Genomic DNA, 20,960 nt, shown 5'->3' on the forward strand with positions numbered 1-20,960 from the left:
AAATCAACTTTGAAGCATAAATCAATCTAATGTACAAAGTTAAACTAATAACAAAGTATGGACTAAAATATCAAACCTTAAGGGGAACTCGTGCAAGCTTTTTAGTTGTAGCAGTAGATCTCCCAAACAACATCATATGTGTTGCAAGGGAACTATTAAAAAAAATGGCTTTAACATACATTTATATAAGAAAGAAAGTTGAAACATTGAGGTTCTCACAATCTACTACATGTCTAAGAGGGCTTGGAGGAGACTTGTGCAATGAATAAAATCAAACAACAGTGTTCTCCAATATGGAGATCACAAGTAGCTGCCAATGACGCTTAAAATTGGTAATAACTTAATTATCAAATACCAAAATTCATAAATGAAACTTTAAAGTTAACAAACTTCATTTACCCAAGTATATAAGGGAGAAAATATATGTCCTTCTCCATTCCAAAGTAGGTGGTGATGTATGTTTGGATTTCATCAAATTTATTTCTTTCATGAGTCATATAGGAGTCAATGAACCCATATACATCATGGAACCCCCTCTTGTTACTGACACCAAGCATATACCTGAAATGAAGAAATGATCTGATATAAGTAATTTGATAAAAAAAAATTATATAAAAAAGTTCTCATAAACTTACATCATCCACAGGTGAATGAGTGTAATATTAATTTCTTCTCTCCCCGACGCAAGCTCCCTAACATCTTGGGAATGCAAGTACAATAGGATCTGAGCATCTCTTCCAAATGTAGTAGAATTTCATGGTACAATCATCAACGCATCTGAAATGATGTTAACAAGCTCGTCTAACACACCAAGAGGGTCGTCCTCAAATAAATGAATTTTCTTCGGTGTAAGACTTCCCTATTGACTTGTCTGTTGTTACATGAAAAAATGGTTATGTTCTGACGTCAATAAGAAGTAAATATTAAAATTAAGGCGGAAAACCGTTTTCACACCGATTCTGAACAAACCGAAGTCATAGGGTTCGAACAAAAAGAATTGGAACGTTCAGTAATCAGACATGTTAGTCCTAGACAGAAGATATTGCCTCGGTTCCCTAAAGAACCGAAGCAAAAGTTCACCTATACGCCTCGGTTCATCCATTACCCGAGACAGAAAATCTTTTTCACACCGGTTCAAAACGAATCAAAGCGGTAGGGTTCGACAAAACTACGAAAATGCCACCACGTTCCTATAGGCTTCGGTTTCTCTTAAATCGAAGCCTATTGTGCGAGTTTAAATGTTGTTTTTTTACCAGTGGAACTTCAACTAGAAGTAATAAATAAAATTGTAAAATATTTAAGTTTTTATTATGTACATGTGCTCTGTTATAAACATTGTAATGTAAATTGAGAAGAAAGGTCTAAATCATAAGATACAATTAACACATTAACAATGGTCATGTTACATAACCAATATTGCATAATATAAAATCATCACATCAAAACATATAATGTTTACGTAACTTTATATTCTTTCATAATATTTATTCCTTTACTTTTCCATGTTAGGATTCATTTTTAGTATATGCTTATATGTTTATATTTCGGAGGTGTGTTTGTTTTTTTAAAAGGGTTAAATATGTTTTTAGTCCCTAAACTATTGGTCGTTTCTGGTTTTAGTCCCTCTTTCAAAATAAGGTACAATTTGGTCCTCATTCTTTTGGAAACTTTGGTTTTAGTCCTCGAAAACTAACGCTGTTAAAAATATGCTGATGTGTGTAACGTCTCTATCCACGTGTAATTGCTTTTTTTGCTGATGTGTGTTAAGTGATATGGGGATGGAACTGATTTTCGAGGAAGCACCACTGCGATTGCGCCTCTGATTCAGCGTCCGTGGCCGCTTCAGGCGCCGTGCCCTACCTCAACGGCGTCGTTGAAATGCTTGAGCCCAGTCCCGTTCCGGCGCCTGTGGTCTTGGGGGAGCGGTTGACGGGGTCTTGCATGATGGAGGAACTGGTTCCGGAGGTTACGACGCACGCGCTCAGCTACTTGGATTATCCCAGTCTCTGCCGTCTCTCCATGACCAATTCTTTGATGCGAAAGGCCGCGAATGATGATAACGCTTGGAAGGCCCAAGGTGAATTACTGAATTCTGATTCTCGTGCTTCTCTTTTTGTTTGTTTGTTATCTCGTGCTATGTAGGAAATGATGTTAGGATTTTCTAGTTCTTTTAGGTTCTGTACTGTTTCTTGAGAGGAGTTATAAATGATGCTGCAGAGTTTCTACTGGTTTGTTTAAAATGCTTTCGGGCATTTTCTTGGTGTTTCTTTTGACATTTTCTTGGTGACACTATATAGTTTATCTAACATGGATGCAAATGGATGCAAAATTTTAAGGCTTCCAAGAAATCAAGAAGGAAGAGGCACTAAAACTGTTATTTAACGCATCAATGCAGAAGAAGAAGCCGCTACCTCTGGTGCAAGCAACGAAATTTGAGCAAATGAAGAAAGAAGAAGAAGCAAGAAAGAAAGTGTGTTTGGAAACGTATGAAAGAAGATGAAATGAAAAAGGTGAACAGGGAAAGGGAACGACAAAAAAAGTGTTTATTTGTGAAAAGTGAAAACATATTTTAAAATATTGAATGAAGATTATATATATGTATTTGAAATTTTTATGTTTTTTAGTTTGGCAGTAAAATAGGAAATATTGAAAGAAAACATAAAAATTCAAACTCTCATAATTCACAGGTTATATGATTTTTTTTTCTTCTTAAACAAAAATAACGTTAAAAAATGTGTTAGTTATTCTTATATTTTCTTTGGGTTTTATCATTGAGAAATACTTTAAAAGATAGAACAGATAAATTTTTAATTAAATAAAAATAGCATTGTTGTATCGAATTATCACGTGAATTAACGGATGATGACCATTTAATTTAAGAGAGGTAAGTAAATGATAAAAAACAAAACAGAAAAAAATAAAATATTACTAAAACCTGAGAGAAACTTTTTATTGAGGGTCGGATGCAAAATTTATTATTTAAATATTTTTTTCTCCAATAATAGTCGTATGCGTAGCTAAGAGGAAGTACTGGGTAATTAAAAACGTAAAAACGTACACATGGACAGAGAGACGTTAGACACATCAGTACATTTTTAACGGCGTTAGTTTTCGAGGACTAAAACCAAAGTTTCCAAAAGAATGAGGATCAAATTGTACCTTATTTTGAAAGAGGGACTAAAACCAGAAACGACCAATAGTTTAGGGACTAAAAACATATTTAACCCTTTTTAAAATGGATTTGGAGAGGTAGATTTGAAGGGAAATAGAGGTGAAAGTAAAACTATTTGAATAAAGAGAAAAATCGTAAGAAATAAAGGAATTGAAGATTAAAGTTTATTAAAGTGAGTGATAAATTAAAAAATATTTTAATTAATAAAAATAGAAAAGTTGAATTTTGTGGATTATCCAGAACACTAACTATTAGTGCAACGAAGAGATACAACAACGGTTATTTTTAGGTCTATGACAGTGGTTGTAGAACCGAGGTATAGTTGGGCAAAATAAAAAGTTGAAGACTTTTTGCCTCAGTTCAAAAACTGAAGCAAAAATGTTACAATTTTGCCTCGGTTCAAAAACTCGAAGCAATAAACCAAAACAAAAAATTGGATCTATTGCCTCGTGTACTGGATGGGCCAGGCACCCACTTGATCGTCTTGGTAGACCGGACAGTTGGGAAAACACTTGGTCCGTAATCCTTGATTAGTAGACCGGGCGGATTGGATGGGCCGGCCGATCACAATCTGGTTTAAGACAAATTTAAGGTAAGTTGCATTTAAAGCTATTGGGTCGGGATTAGGCCGTGATTAAGATTCTGCTAACCCCAGGCCCATGGAAAAAACTATAAATACATGTCAAAGGTGTGAGGTACGTTGGTTCTGCTATTAACTGCGCATTTATTACTGTTTTGTATTGATTGCACGGATAGTATTCTGACCTGAGCGTCGGAGCACCATTGGCAGGTCCCCGCCCGCTCGGCTTGGAGGAAGGAGATTATAAGGGTGACCGAACGGTGAAATCAAAGTGTCAAAGATCTTAGAGTGGAACCGGACGGACTAGGCAAATTGTGAAGGTGTTTGATAGTGACTCGACCCCGAAACCGAAACACCTCGGTTCTAGTTCCAACCGAGGTCGTAGACCCTTAAAATTAATTAATAAATTAAAGGGTCTATGGCCTCAATTGGATCCAGAACCGAGGCAATAAACCTTCTTTTACCTCAGTTTTTACCAGAACCAATGTCAAGTATGTTTTTGTTTAAAAAATAATTGTTTCTGTAAACATTGCATAGCACAAAAAAACCCAAAAAAAAAGACCTGCACAAAAAAACAGACATGCACATAAGAACAATTATTCAATGTGATTTTTGGTTTTCATAGCTATGGTCATTACCTTTGAATGATTTTTTTTACCACTCTTTCAAAACTCCTATTTCAAGAGAAAAATCCCAAAAGCACTTAATTTGGGTGAATTTGAAGTTTAAAAATTATTTGGATTACAAATCTTAAAATGACCCTAACTTTCATTTCAGTTAACCGTTTTTCTATTATTATATGGATTTGGGGTAGAACAAAATTTCTGATACTGTGGTAGCTTATGTTGCCAACTAATCCTTCCAGATCACCGAAAAAACAATGTTTTCTTCTTTTCAGAAATTTATTTTGTTTTTTTTTCAAACTTTGCAAAATTATTTAAAATAGTTAGATTTGAGTTTTGAGCTAAAAATTTTTGTGAGGAGTTTTCATGATTTTTTGGACCTTCATACAAATTTTCAAGCCATTTCGAGTTCATTTGAGCATAATCTCTGTTTTACCTATACTGATAGATGAAGAAAAAACAACTAAAAACATCAAAAAACCTAAAATGAAACTAACTTTGGTGCTAAAACAAAACGTAATAAACATTACAAAGCACTTATACACAAAATCAATCGGTTAAAACGAAAGAAAGTCATAACTAAGAACTTAATAAACGTTAGATGAAAGAAAAAATGGTAGAAATGTTGAAGATGATGGTCGAAAATGGACATGGAAGACGAGAGAGTGCATTGGCGCAGTAGAGTTCGTGAGAAATAATGGATCTGAAATGTGTAAGTTCACGAGAAATAATCCTAAAAACATGTTATTACTTCGGTTATTTTATTAACTGATAAAACAAGGGCTCTATGACATCGGTTATCTTAAGAACCGCTGCCTAAAACCTCTAAAAAAATTAAAATTATTTTATGTCTCGGTTCGTGGAATAACCAAGGTATAAGTTCTCTATGGGCTCGGTTCTCTGAATAACTGAAGTCATAGACCCCTTTAGGCTTCAGTTCTTTGTGAACCAAGACATATATGTTTGCGATAATTGTAAAAATGTCACAACGCCATTTTATGCTTCAGTTGCAATGAAATCGATGTCGTATGCGCAAGTTAAAATCCATACTTTTTACTAGTGAACTATCTTAATTGCTGAATTTTTGTAACAACTGTTTTATCTCCACTAAAACTAGCATTGGTATCTTATTGCAGTCTTTTACAATTAGATAGGTAATGTACAATCACCTTACATTTAGGACAAAATAAAGACAATTTTTCATACTTCACATCAGCAGTAAACGTTTTAGATATATTAGATTATAAGATATCTTATATATTTTATCTTTACTTAAGCTTATTATTATTTCTTATATTTTGAACTTAGCTCATATTTCTTTTATTATAAATTACCCTATGTGTATATTCAACACAAGGGAGATTAATCTCACATATCATTTTTACTATATTAAACATGGTATCTAGAGCCTAAAGTTTTTCTCACTAGTGTAGTCAGGGGAAACGACAACAGTTATTTTCACCCATAAGTAGCGATTCCTGAACCGAGACATATATAGGCGAGGCAAAAAGTCTACCACTTTTTGCCTTGGTTATGAACCGAGGCAAAAAGGGGTAGCATTTTGTCTCGGTTCAAAGGTAACTGAAGTAGTAGGGTTTTTGTTTTTTTTATTTTTTTTCAAAGGACTTTACGCCTCGGTTCCTTTTGAACCGAGGTAGTATGTCGTCCTCTACTGTCTCGGTTGGGACCAGAACCGAGGTAGTAGAGTGGTTTTTACTTTTTTTTTTCTTTTATCGCCAGACTTTATGCCTCGGTTATGGCCTAAACCGATGTTGTAGAGGGATTTCTACCTCGGTTATGGTCACAACCGAGGCGTATTCCCCTACTTTTTTTAAGAACACATCTGTTTCTGCAACATTCCCAACTGCACAAACAGACCTGCATATAATTTTACAGCCAGAACATTCCAGAACAATCCAGAAGTATATATTTTCAATAAAAATTATATTAAAACATAAATGCATTCAATGTAATCGTAAATCAACTTCTTATAAACATAAATAAATTTAATGTAGTCATAAATCAACTTTGAAGCATAAATCAATCTAATGTACAAAGTTAAGCTAATAATAATGTACAAAAGCATAAAACAATTTAGAAGCATAAACTTATAACCTACTATATCCTAATATCTACTACATACTATTATATAATTGAATTACATATTTAGCCAGTGTTTTCCTCACGAGTTTAAGTGACTTCTCTAGAATTTGAGTAGTCATATTGAATCTCTGCATAAAACACAATGATTTCAATTAGTGTATATGAAATCTAAACTATAAAGAAAATAAAATTCAAACCTAAATATTATTGTTTCCCATCCACTAGTGTAACGTGCACGAATAGTGGTCATCATCCAATACATGACATATTATCCACACTCATATGACCCTTTGTCTATTACACTACAATATATCATCATAATTATAAAATGTTAAGTAACATCATTGGAATGGTACAAAATGTAACAAAGTATGGACTAAAATATCAAATCTTAAGGGAAACCCATGCAAGCTTTTTAGTTGTAGCAGTAGATCTCCCAGACAACATCATATGTGTTGCATGGGAACTATTAAAAAATTGGCTTTAGCATACATTTATATAACAAAGAAATTTGAAACATTGAGGTTCTTACCAATCTACTACATGTCTAAGAGGGTTGGGAGGAGACTTGTGCAATGAACAAAACCAGACAGCAGTGTTCTCCGGTATGACAAAAAGAAATTAATATTACACTCATGAAGATCAATACAAAACACAACTGCAAATTTTCATGAAATTTAAGACATGTATATTAAAATTTATATGTATTAATAAACTATGAAAAATTTATTACTCTTCGTAAACTGTCCAACCGGATAATTCAAGATTCAATACTTGTAAATTAAACTTACTATCTCCTCTCTATTCATTTGTAAAAAGTACATTTGTTCAAAAAAATCTAGAGATAATAAATAAATTTTGTATTGAATCTCAAACGGGAAATTAAGGCTAATTCAAAACAACAATATATTCAACCAAACAAATAATTACATATGCAACTTACAATATATTCAAGCAAACAATATATTCAAGCAAACAATATATTCAAGCATAAGAGAAAATTTTAAAAATAGAAACCTGGGAGCATGAAAGCCGATCAACTATAGAGAATATCCGCGTTTAAGAAGCCAGTCAACTATACAATATCTGGACAAAAACAAACAACACATTAATTACTGTCATGATTCCTAAAGTTTATTTCATCACCAAATCAACCAATTTAATACAAACAATTCAAATTTCCATTCCCCTAATTTATATATCTCTAATTAAATCCCCTCCATTTAATTTAATCAACTTTCTATCATCATTGTATATATTCACAATCACTTTTTTCATTTTTTATCTACAATGTGACAAATTTGAACTTTAACTTATTCATTGTACACCAAGTCATCATGATGAGAAAATTCACATTGTACACCAAGACATCATACATAATGTAGAATCCAAACCAAAACATCCACGTGTTCAAACATCATACAAAAGTAATTTATTTAACAATTACATTAACTTAATTTAAAATTTCAGCACATGAAAATCATTTATGCCAACATGTAACCTAAATTTCATCCATGTGTTTCCCACTTCCCTAACACGCAAACTACTTCACCAACCCAATATTAAATCAAAGAATAAAGAATAGAGGAAGTAAAATACTTGGGAGCGTGGCAGCAAACGGCCGACGGCACCAACAAAACTCGCGAGACAAAAAATGGAGGCAGCCGCAACTAAAATGGAAGCACCAACGCGGGACACAAATGGAACTACCAAAGTGCCAAACAAATGGAGGAAGAGGCAGCAGTGAGCCAGAACCGAGAAGCACCGAGATAACGATGGTGGCCCCAATGCACGAAATGGAGGCAACGAGAAAAACCTTGCGCAAGCGAGAGCGAAACAATGGAGGAAGAAGAGTGCGAGAGCAACGGAGGAGGAAGAAAAGTTCTATGAGAAAAAGGTGACGAGGATGAGGCGTGAGGAGGAGGAGGTGCGCCTGCGACGCCGACGAGGAGGCGCAACAAGGGTGGTGGTGCAACAATAAGGAGGCGCGACGAGAGTGTTGGGACAGCGAGAAGGAGGCGCGACGAGGTCGGCGACAAAAAGTGAAGAAGGCTGCAGCGGTGGCGAGGCGTTTGCAGGAAGGAAGAAGATTGTTCGTCGAGGGAGGAAGAAAATTGTTCGCGTGAAGAAAATTGTTCGCGCTTCTGGAGTAATAGTGTAAAAAATAATATTACCTCGGTTCCCTCTCTTAACCGAAGCAATACAACCCTATTGCCTCGGTTCTCTTGCTCAATAGATGCCTAAAGGTTTCAGAAAGTGGAAATTTTAAAAATAATTTCAAACTATAAGCCTTGATTCGCGCTTCACCTGAAGCAGAAGCACCATACGACATCAGTTTACCTCGAACTAAGGTAGTATCAGTTGACGTTTTATTAATTTAGAACCTTCAGTTTCAGATCAACAGCTACGTGGCCAGACATAAAGCCTCAGTTCTAAGCAGAACTGAGGCAGTAAGCCTTCTGCTAAACACGAGGCAGTGATAAGTGAATAACAATGATTGTAGAGGATTTGGTAGGGCTATATGCATCGGTTACTTCTGCAAACCGAGGCAGTATCCGCTTTCCCAAAAAGGTGTCATCTGATAAGTCAGACCTTTATGCTTTTCGTGGGGTTATATGCCTTGGTTCCCCCTGGCAACCAAGGCAAAAATTACGAGATTACCACCGTGTTTTTATACGCTTCGGTTTGTCTGAAACGAAGCATAATGTGCGAGTTAAAAATGTCATTTTTTACTAGTGTTTATAAAAAAAAATTTGCCACCTCTGTCGGCGGTGGCATCGTGTACCGTTGTTGGTGGTGGCGCTAAGTGCGGTTGTCGTCGCTAAAGTTCCAATTTCACAACCACACAGTTTTGATCTTCTTAGCTAGGTGACTACCGTGTTGTCAACGACCCTTTCATCGAAACTCCCACATGCTCTCAACAGCTTTCAAAGTTGTAGATATGTTCCATTTTCCGTCGTGCGTGGTGGCGTGTCCCATCTCCTCTCAGGTAGTGATTCAAAGCATCGGTGTTGCCTCTTTTTCCTCTTTCAGGTGCCTTCATTGGAGAATCTTTGATTTTTAGGGTTCCTCTCTCATTTTTATCCATGGCTTCTTTCATCCATGTGTACTTTTTCTCTAATGGAAAACATGGCTTCTGTTAGTTCATTTATAACCATGGTGGTTTTTCAACAATTGTCTCTTTGTCAACTGGAGTTCCTTAATGGTGATTTGAATGAAGAGATTTATATGGAGGAACCTCTCAGATTTGTTGCTCATAGGGAGTCTTCTAGGTTGGTATGTCGTATTCACAAATCATTAACAATTTAGTATCACTCGAGTGTAGAAACATGTGGTTTTCACTAAGTCTTTATTAATTATATTTGTAACAAGTTTGGTACATACAATTACTATGCACCAACTTGATGGAGAATGTTAGATATATTAGATTATTAGATATCTTATATAGATATCTTATTTTTACCTTTTATCTTTAGTTAAGTTTATTATTATTCCTTATTTGTATTTTGGATTTAACTCATATTTCTTCTATTATAAATAGAGTATCCTGTATGTATATTTAATACAAGGGAAATTAATCTCGTGCATAATTTTTATTATATTGAACAATCACAAATCTTGGTCTTTTCTACCATAGTTTGATTGGGTAAATTAGATAACAAATCAATATCAACTAAAACACAAACAAAGAAATCACATGACTTATTCATGGTGCAATTAAAGGTGTGTTAATACCACATTGCTATAGAAAAAATTGTTTTTGATTGTCAATACTCTAATAGAAGACTATGAATATGAATATAACATTGAGTTTTCTTAAATTTCATATAAACAGGAACAAAAAAAATTTTCATACAAAAACATGAAGAATATCAAGAGATAAGTTTCAAGTACCAAGAACCAAATTTTATCATATCTTCCAACAAAGAAAAAACAAATTCATATAATCTTTTACTAAGATTAATTGTCTTTCATTAATACAAGTGCTTCCAAACTACATTTCTTACAAATAATAAAAGAACATGTATATTTACTTTTTTTATCATATAAAAACGTAAAAAATTAGATATCAAAATAAAAATTATTATAAAATAATATTTTTAACTTTTTAGCACATAATTATAAAGTAATTATAAGTAATTATTTTAAAAATAATAAAATAAATTATATTAATAAGAATAAAATCTAAAATGTCTAGACTACAATTATAAACAAATTTTTTTACTAATAGTTATGAATTATAATTAGTTTTTCTGTTTATAAATAGTATGAATAGAAAGTTGTGTTAAATCTCTAAGCATAAAACTAGAAATAAATTATGTATACTATAAAATCAATTACAGATATAAAATTAATTTTAAATGGTTATAGATATATACATGTAGGGGGTGCAATTTTTTTTATTCTTTCATATTTTCTTAATAAGATCATTTTATTCTTATTAAATTAAAATTATTTTGTTATGTGATAAAAAAAAATTGTACAATCATGATTATTAGTACCACTCTTACCATAAAATTATGAATTATATACTGTTATATTCACTTATGAAACTAGAGCAGAATCTCATAATATTATTTTTTATCAAAAGCTCATTATTATTTTTAGCCACACAAAGACATTGAATTAATTAATAATAATTTCTAAAACCTTTTTCATGATATTGTTGTTACATGAGCAAAATAGTTGCTATAAAAATAGAGAATATCTTTTTTAGCATCTCATCATCAGAAATTGTTTTCTCTACCTAATCTAGTAGGAGAATAAAGCAAAAAATAATTCTAAACACTGCACAATGCATTCAATAATAACGAGGGTTTAGAAGAATTATAACTCAGTATATAATATTCAAGATAGAGAATTTTTTTTCCCCCATATAACATTTGGCATTCTCATAAATATCACGGGAAAATAGAATATTAAATTAAGAAACATATATAAGTAAATTAATAAAATAAAACAGAAAAACAGTACAAACTGAAATTGCTATAAAAATGTGACAAATAATACAGTGTTTTGGATACACATGTTACAAACTATCTAAACCGAGTTGACTCACAATTGAGCAAAAATTGAATCCGTTAAATCCGGCTCACATTTTTGTGCCTAAAAATTTTGTAATGCAACTTAACTAACTAATTACAAAATAGTTGGCTATTGAGTTAAATTATTTAAAGATATTTTTCTATTTCCATTTATTTTATATATTTATTGTAACAGAATTAAAGTACATAAACTGGATTCAAATTTTATAGCATTACAAGCATAGTTTTCATCTATTTCAACAAATATTATTATAAAGTTAATTGTTCAAAATTAAAATATCAAAAATAACTTGACAAAATATATCAACCTACATAATTAAAAATAATAAATAAATATGACAAAAAACATGTTAAAAAATGATTAAAAAAATTAATAAATGTTATTGTTTGTAAATTACTAGGCAACTCACCTTCAATCTTGCTAAACCCATTTAACCCACATATTAAATAAATAGAGTTCAATTTGAGTTACATTTGAAAAAAAAAAACTGAACTGTTTTTAACCCAATTCAGTTGGAATCCTATGAGCCAAATTGATTCACTGGATGGAACTCATTCATCTCTAGTTTTGAAATACTATGCATCTATAAAATTAAATATAATAAATCAAATAACAAAGCATGAATAATCATTGATCATTGTACAATAAGAAGATATTAAGGAAAATGTCAGTTTTTCACTGATCACAAGTATTACAAATATAAGATACGATATTAGAGTAGAGATAAAAATAGAAGACAGAATGACCAATAAAATATTTTCATACTTTTATTCACTAGTAGAATACTCTGCTTTTAGATGGAAAACATAACTCAGGTTACTCTATATCAAAGAGTAATAAATACATAATGTGGAAGTTCAATGGGAAGTCATAAAAATAATTCATACCACTACAAAAGCCATTCATAACAAATATAAATTTGTTGGTTCAAGTCTTCAAAAGCTACTGTCATTCTTAGAAAAATGACACTAAGTTTCTAAAGTTTTACAAGCATTGAAACTGCAAATCTCTTGGCAATTAATTTTTATAACAACGAATACAACTATACAGTGAGAATCACAAGCTGACTATTATTTTATAATGTCTGCTCCCAAGGGATGTTATATACTCCGAAATAAACAAAGTGCAAACACATAAGATAATATAGGCATTGAAGTCACAAATACCGTGATTTAATTATTACCAACCAAACCACAAGGCCAAGGCCAAGGCCAGAACATTATCATCTATAACAATTTCACTGCTTGCAAAATGCTTGTGCACAAAATAGGCTGGTTAGCATGAAAAAGTTAACAGCCTTTACAAACATAACACCATGAAATCAGAAAACAAAAGCAACAAGTTCAACATATTTCATGATTATTTCCACTCACTGCTACTATCCTTGAGGACATGCATTAATCATCATCTCCATCTGCAATGCAATATCACAAATAATAAGATGCGATGAGGTAATAAAATGACAACGTAAAAACACCAAAGTAAACGAATGACAACCCAAAAACACCACCTCCAAAGCATTCAATTACAGAGCAGCTGACAATACAAAAACATGTAAAGCATAAATACTAAGTTGATGATGAGGAACATGGTTCAGAAGCTTCCATAAAATTCTAAAAGGTCAAACAATAAAACGATGGAAAATATAAAACTCTTGACTTGAAAAGCTGAAAAAGAATCAATAACATAATAAGAAACCTAAGAAGAATAGAATTTCTTGCTGGAGCAATCAGGTCTCCAAAGCATCAGATGAGTCACCAAAATCTCACTACGCATGGCAAAAATCTTAAGCCATCTCATTGCATTAAAACTGTAGTAGCCCCACGGTTATTACAAGTTCAAAAATTAAGTGTTCCAATAAATCATCACTCACGCCCTAGCCTTAAAAAAGAATCATATTCTTTTTTTAGCTAGCCACATTTCATATGAAACTACATCATGGCAGTTTAAAACCAAACTATCAAAATATTTTCATTCAAGTATTCACTGTTCACGTTACCCTCTCCTCTAATCGAAAATTTTCGCATATTGTATTAACTTAAGAGCAAATGAATCAGTAACATCTTCCTCAAAACACTCTGAACTGAGACTACCTATCCAATTCCAAAATGGACAAAAGGGGGACGTGATTCAATTGAAATAATGCTCTCATATGCAAACCTTCTCTCTTTTTCTCACCAACACATGTAAAAATAAAAAACAACCATTGCAAAGGCCAATCCAAGGCAGTTTCATTTCCCCACAGCCCCAAAAACCAAAATATTTTCACAATTACTAAAGATAGGAGGAAAACATAAAATCAACTGCAATTGAGGCTTTGGGATGGGCAATTGAAAAAACGTTTGGAATGAAACGAAAGAAAACCTAGGTAACGTCTTTCGTTGGCGGCTTTGGCCTTTTCAAGCATCTTGTCGCGGTCCAGTTCGAGCTGGGCGTCCCATTTGAAAAGCTGGTTCACAAAAACAACGCCCAAACCCATTCCCACGACGTGCTCCCACGGATCTACACCCAAATACACCAACCGATAAATGAATGAAAAATGAAATTGAAGAATTGGCACTCAACAACAGAAAGAAAGAGAAAGATGGATACGGCGCATGTAGGGGAGTTTGCGGAGAGCATTGGAGTACATCTGGGTTCCCAAACCAAGTAACGCGCCGATCGTCGTTGCACTGAGAACCATCGTTTTTTCCTCTTTCACTTGATTCCACAAACTTTCGCACAGACGAAACCTATTTCTTTCTCGAATCCTCAATTTTAGGGGACGCCACAATAGAGTATGTTCAAATAGGGGTATTAAAGGAATTACGCACTCACATTACATTTAGTACGGTTAAAAAGGCCACGGGTCTACCACACCACAGTTGGCTCACTTAATTATTATAAGTTCTTTTTAAATAAAAAACATGCATTTTTTTTTATTTTAAATTTAAATAATTTTATTATGATGTTAAATTCTAAAAATAATTCAGAATAAAAAAAATTCATGTAGAGCCCAAATGTAATCTAAAAACAAAATCAGAAAATAAATAAATAAGTTTATAATATTAATAATTTTTGTGTCATTTATCCATTTACAAAATTAGAGTATTGAATGAATAAATTTATAATATTTTACTCTCATCTTTTTCTTTATTCTCATTTACAATACAATAAAAAAAAGAGTTAAATATGTTTTTTGTCCCTTAAGTATCACTGATTTTTTGTTTTAGTCCCTACTCAAAACTTTGATGGCTTTTAGACCTCATAGTATTGAAACATGTAATATTAGTCCTTAAAAATGGACGGCGTCAACTTTTTGTTGATCTGGCAAATGGTGAGGCCAGCTCTTCTACCAACTTCCGTCTTAAGTATTTGCCACGTTGCTTGTTAATCCGACAGATACTTAAGACGGAAGCTGGCAGAAGAGCTGTCGTCGTTTGCCAAATCAACAAAAAGTTGACTCCGTCCATTTTTAAGAACTAATATTACATGTTTCAATACTATAAGAACTAAAAGCCATCAAAGTTTTGAGTAAGGACTAAAACCAAAAATCAGTGATACTTAAGGGATGAAAAACATATTTAACCCATAAAAAAATGTTAACTAATATTATTGAAACACAAAATAATAAATAATTAAATTAAATTATGTGGGTTGGTGAGTCTTGGCTCACCATGTGTTCAACCCGGGTGAGTCGAGTTCTAAGTGAGCCGGATTGAAAACTGACCCCTATAAAAAAAATTTCATTTTTTTCATACCCTACTCGGCTGGTGGGCCAAGTTAGCTCGCGGGTTCTAACCCCTTTTGACAGCATTACGTATAGATGATAAAAATATTGTATGTTTTTTAATAAAATTCCTAGAAGATTATTAGTATTTATGGATATTTATTATTATAAAAAATTAAAATAAAAAATTAATTTATATTTTATTAAATTTAATTTAATTAAAACTAAAATTAATTTATATTTTATTAGGTTAAATATATTAAAATTAAATTTTTATTTATATTATATTATAGGCTTAATAGCCTTTTTTGTCTCTAGATTTGTTTATTTTTCTCAATTAGGTCATTCCTTCTGAAAGTGTGTCAAATTGGTCTTCACTTAGTAAATTTTACATCAACAAAGTTCCTTCCGTTAAATAGAACCAAACGGAGTTAAGGGATTGATGATCTAGCACAATGTAGTGATAACGTGTCAATTTGAAGTTGTATGCGTGGTGACATGTCAGTGAATTAGAGGTTGACGTAAGATTGGGTGTCGATTTAAACTTCATCCAATGTTCCTCTTTTTTCTTCTCTTCATTCTCATTCTCCACACTTCCTCCTCTCCGCCACCATCATTCTCCAAGGCAAAGCTACTCTGCAAAACCTCAACAAGACATTCCAACTTGGCTTCTTCAGTTTCTTCCCAAGCCCAAGCCCAAGCCCGTCGAAATTCTACCTCGCCATCCGCCGCACCTCTTTGCCCAGCCCCAACACCATCTGGGTCGTCAACCGCCTTCATCCCTCCCCCTCCCAAGTCGCTTCATCCCTTGAACTCACCTCAACCAGTCAATTACTCCTAACCCACTTCAACACCACTCTCTAGACATCCGTCGCCGCCGCCACCACCATCAACTTCACCCTCAGGCTTCTAGATTCTGGAAACCTCGTCCTCCTCACTTTCGACAGCTTCGTTTCATGGCAGACCTTTGATTCCCCCTCGGACACGTGGCTCTCCTACCTCTACGCCTTTCACTTCGCCGTCCCATTCTCCCCCGTCGTAGCCTTTGGTTTCTCTGAACGCGCCATCGAGACGAGCTTCTGACCGCCGACGATGTTCTGCCTGAAGCCCTTCGGGCAAGTTAAGCAGTACTCGTGGAATAGCCAATCGGGGTCCTGACAGATGTTTTGGTTCAAGCCGGAGACTCTATGCCAGGTTTGAGGACTCTATGGGGGTTCGGGGTTTGCATTGGGGAAGCATCCAACATCTGTGAGTGGGTTTGAGCCTTTGGATGGTCATGGGTGGGGTTTTGGTAATTACTTTCAAGGTTGTCACCGTGTGGACGCCGGGTGTGATGGGGATGATGGGTTTGAAGATCTTGAAGCTGTGAGGTTTGGATTCGGGAATGTGAGTCTTGTTAAGGGGAAATCTTGAAGCTTTTGCGAGCGTGAGTGCTTAGGTGATTGTGGGTGCGTTGGGTTGAGTTTCGAAAAGCATAATGGGTTATGCAAGAAATTTTATGGTTCGCTTTCAAATTTTCAGAATTTAACTGTCGATGGTGAGCGTAAGGTTTTGCATGTTAGGGTTCCGAGCGGGGGATCTGGGAGGAAGGTGTTTGATTGAAAGGTTTTGAGTGGGGTTATTATTGGGTCGACTGTGGTTTTGGGGGTGGTGGTGGTGATATTGTTGGTGATGGTGAAGACGAGGGTTGAGAAGAAGAAATTGGAAGAGGATGAGGAAGATGGGTTTTTGGAGGTGTGAAGAATTTGCTTGTGTTTTTTTACAAGGAACTTCAATTGCGCATCCAGAAGTGTATGCATTGTCTCCTTCAAAAAATATCTCTAATTGGATGAAGTTTAATTTTTTTTCTCCAATTAAAAACACTCAATCTTACGTCAACCTCTAATACACTAACATGTCACCACGCATATAACTTTAAATTGACACGTTGTCACTACACTGTGCTAGATCATCAATCCCTTAACTCTGTTTGGTTCTATTTAACGGAAGAGACTTTGTTGACGCAAAATTTACTAAGTGAAGACCAATTTGACACACTTTTAGAAAGAAGAACCTAATTGAGAAAAATAAGCAAATCTGGGGACAAAAAAGACTATTAAGCCTATATTTTATATATCTTTTTAATTTTATTTTAAAAATTTATAAAAATATTTATAAAAATATTTAAGGATATTCATAATACCCATGGATTTTAGAATATTTAGTACTTTTTAAACATGTATCTAATGAATGAAATAGTAGGTTACAAATAAATTTTTTTTCTTAAGGTCCAGCAGGTAGGCACTATATGTGTCCGACCCGATCCATTGTTATGTCTACATAGGAATTATAATCAGGTGAGAGAATGATCAGTTTCACAATCCCATACTAACCCAGACAACAAATTTATCCTTCTCTTCATACCCAAATCTAGCATATATCAAATTTTTCTCTTAGTATATCCCATTGAATAATTGATATATACGTACCTGTACCTATTTTCTTACTATTTCAATATCAATTAATTAATTTTATAAAATAATAAAAAATTACGATAAAGAAACATAATATTATTAAACGATTCAATATTAAAAAGATGAAATTCTTGTTTCTTCCATATCAAATATTTAGAAACAAATTATAATTATGTACGTTCCAAATTAAAATACTAAGTAAAATTTCATGAGAATTAAAACATTTATTAAATTTGTAAATTTAAACTAACCTAATTGATAAAATTTTAAAATATTTCTAAAAAAAATATAAAGGACAAACAAATATTCAAATAAAGAAATATTTTAAATGTTAGTTTACTTCAAATTTTTAAATTCTAATTAAATCTAATTTTTTATACATTAAGAAAAATTATAATATATCACTTGATCAAAATCACAAAAAAGCAAAGACTAAACTAATAATAATAACTGAAATTTAACATAAATGTTTCATGGTCAGACGCCCTGTCGACCAGGCCATCAATACTAGGTAATGGATATGCATTCTTGGGGCAGACCTTACTCAGGTATGTGTAGTCAGTGCACATGTGTCACTTCCCACTGGATTTCTTGATTATAACTACATTGGTGAGCCACGTGGTGTATGTTACTTCCCTCACAAACCCTGTCTCCTGCAGCTTGCCTACCTTTTCCTCCACAGTCCACCGCTTTTCGTATCCTATTCTCCTCTTTTTCTAGGTGGTCGGCCGCGCTTCCTTAACAAGCGCCAACTTGTGAGACATGACCGAGGGGTGCACCTCCCCCAAAGGTTCCATTCGATCCTCCGTGTTTGTTCGCGGGTCTAAATTCGCCATTGCGACCTCCGACCGCTTCGTTTTTCTCCTAGTCGTGTGCGGATAGAGCTTTAGGCCGACGACGTAGCATTGAGGATGCCATGACTTACGGGAGGCTAACACACACATCACGGTTTGGTAAAAAACCGTTCCACAAAATCTGCATCCAATTCCTGCGAACAAAGGCATTCAGTTCTACACCCACAATCTTTGGAAGCAATAATTTTTCCAATACATAATTTATAACAATCCCCTACACATTACAAAAGACAAGAAAGAAAGATTGAAAGAAAGAGAAAAAAGATTTCCTGGGTTTTATAAGATGTAATGCATCAGATATAGCAAACTATATGAACCAATTCTAGATCGAAAAACTTAACACACAATGTAGTTGGTATAGCGATCTATATGAACCAAGGACATTTTTCGTGTGTTAGAGGTTTATCAATCACAATACACCCCACAGTCCTTGATGTTATCGTTGTGATGTGGTTATTAGGCCATGCGTGTGCCCGATCTTCATGAGTGCTCTAGAGGTCATGCCAAGATCTCTTGCAAGCGACCCCACTTGACACTCATATAGGTGATTTCATCAAGTATATGCTACAAATCATACACCACCCGTAAAGAATATGAAAATCATTAAAAATTTGTTTAAACTAAAATTCTTACAACATATAAAATTTTAATTACAAAGCTTAACATCTTATAATGCAGTTTGTAACACTTTCACACACACAATAGGAACGGACATATTTGATTTAAAATCAAATTAGTCCAATCAGAACTAACAAGTGACTTGTTTTTATCCATATGAACCTTATTCATGGGATCTCCAATCACAAAGATTGAGTTACCATCACTTGTTTGTTTGTTAGTGGCCTAAGTCTCATTCCCCTCGATGTTTCTAAGATCATATTTATTTCCAAGGGTTTTGTTAGAGGATCTGCTAGATTCCATTCTGACTTCACATAATCAATGAAAATAGTTTCACTCTTTAGCAACTACTTCACCAAATTATGTCTCAATTGTATATGTCTATTTTTTCCATTATAATTTTTGTTTTTAGCTATAGCTATTACCGATTAGGAATCACAGTGTATTGACACCGATGAGGTTGATTTCATTCCTAGTGGAATGTTTGCTAAGAAATTTTTCAACCACTCAGCCTCACTACCAGTCATCTCAAAAGTAACAAACTCATATTCCATTGTTGATCTTGCAATAATTGTTTTCCTAACTGATCTCCATGTAATCGAACCATCCCCTAAGTGTAAATACATAACCATTATTTGATATTGTCTCATCTGAATTAGAGATCCAATTAGCATCAGTGTACCTTTCTAGTACAATGGGAAATCTATTGTATTCAATGGCTTAATCCATTGAACTTCTTAAGTATCTCATAAGCCTGGAAAGTGCACCCCAATGTTCTTGATTTAGACATTGAGTGTACATACTCAGTCTACCTACTACATAAGCAATATCAGTCTAGAAAGCTCATCAAATGTAGTAAGCTCTCAACTATCTAGGCATACTAAGGCTACAAGATAGATTATCCTCTATTTTTCATCAATTTAGAGTTAACATCATAAGGGGTACACACGGGGTTTGAAGTCATAATACCCAAATTTTTTAAGAAGTTTCTCAATGTATTAATCTTGGGATAACAATATACTATATACCTTCCTTATGATTCCAACACCTAAAATTACATTGGTTTCACCCATGTTTTTCATTTTAAAGTTCGATCCTAGAAACACTTTAGTTCTAGCGACAATCTCATTGCATGTATCAAAAATTAACATGTCATCCACACACAAGCATATAATGACACAATCATCATTTTCAAATTTAGAGTACAAACATTTATCAGCATCATTAGGTGAAAAATCATCACATAACAATACATTATCAAGTTTTTCATGTCTTTTTTTGGTGTTTGTTTCAACCCATACAAATATTTTAGAAGTTTGCATACTTTATTCTTTTAACTAGGTACAACACCCTTCAGGTTGAGTCATATAAATTTCGTTCTCCAAATCACCATTCAAAATGATAGTTTTAACATCCATTTGGTGTATCACTAGCTTATGGATAACTGTTAAGGCTAACAACACTCGAATAGAGGAATTCCTACTCATAGGGGCATAAGTGTCAAAATAATCTATGTTGGGTTTTTGAGTAAAACATTTTGCTACTAATCTTTCCTTATACTTCTCTATAGATCCATTAGTGTGATACTTTTTCTTAATGATAAACTTACAACCAATGAGTTTTGCTCCTTTAGGCAAATCTACTAAGGTCCTAGTATTATTTTTCTGAATTGATTCAATTTCAGTCCTAATGGCTTTATCCCACTGTTCAGCATCAAGAGCATTTATAGCTTCTATAAGCTACTTGGATCATTATCAATTAGATAGGTATAGAAATCATTACCAAAGGAAGTTTCCTTCCTC

General features: G+C 33.7%; 1 protein-coding gene and 1 pseudogene across 1 annotated transcript; one reads left to right on the forward strand and one right to left on the reverse strand.

The window, feature by feature from the left end:
* The first annotated feature begins 1,878 nt into the window (after positions 1-1,878).
* Positions 1,879-17,065, forward strand: LOC148205959 (G-type lectin S-receptor-like serine/threonine-protein kinase SD2-2; annotated as a pseudogene).
* Positions 12,675-14,293, reverse strand: LOC124833405 (excitatory amino acid transporter). Its single transcript, XM_047307889.2, has 3 exons — positions 14,117-14,293; positions 13,889-14,026; positions 12,675-12,938 (listed from the first exon to the last, which is right to left on the reverse strand). The coding sequence occupies exons 1-3, from the start codon at positions 14,205-14,207 to the stop codon at positions 12,922-12,924; spliced, it is 246 nt and encodes an 81-aa protein (XP_047163845.1). The 5' UTR covers positions 14,208-14,293; the 3' UTR covers positions 12,675-12,921.
* Positions 17,066-20,960: the final 3,895 nt, after the last annotated feature.

This window comes from Vigna umbellata, chromosome 1, assembly GCF_029865625.1.
Source record: "Vigna umbellata cultivar VRB3 chromosome 1, Vumbellata_1.0, whole genome shotgun sequence".
Lineage (NCBI taxonomy): Eukaryota > Viridiplantae > Streptophyta > Magnoliopsida > Fabales > Fabaceae > Vigna > Vigna umbellata.

Bases quoted from the DNA above. Each gene is read 5' to 3' on its own strand.
- LOC124833405 (XM_047307889.2), bottom strand. From the start codon at position 14,207: ATGGTTCTCAGTGCAACGACGATCGGCGCGTTACTTGGTTTGGGAACC. The intron at 14,027-14,116 runs GTATCCATCTTT...ATTTGGGTGTAG, and splicing joins CAAACTCCCCTACATGCGCC to ATCCGTGGGAGCACGTCGTG.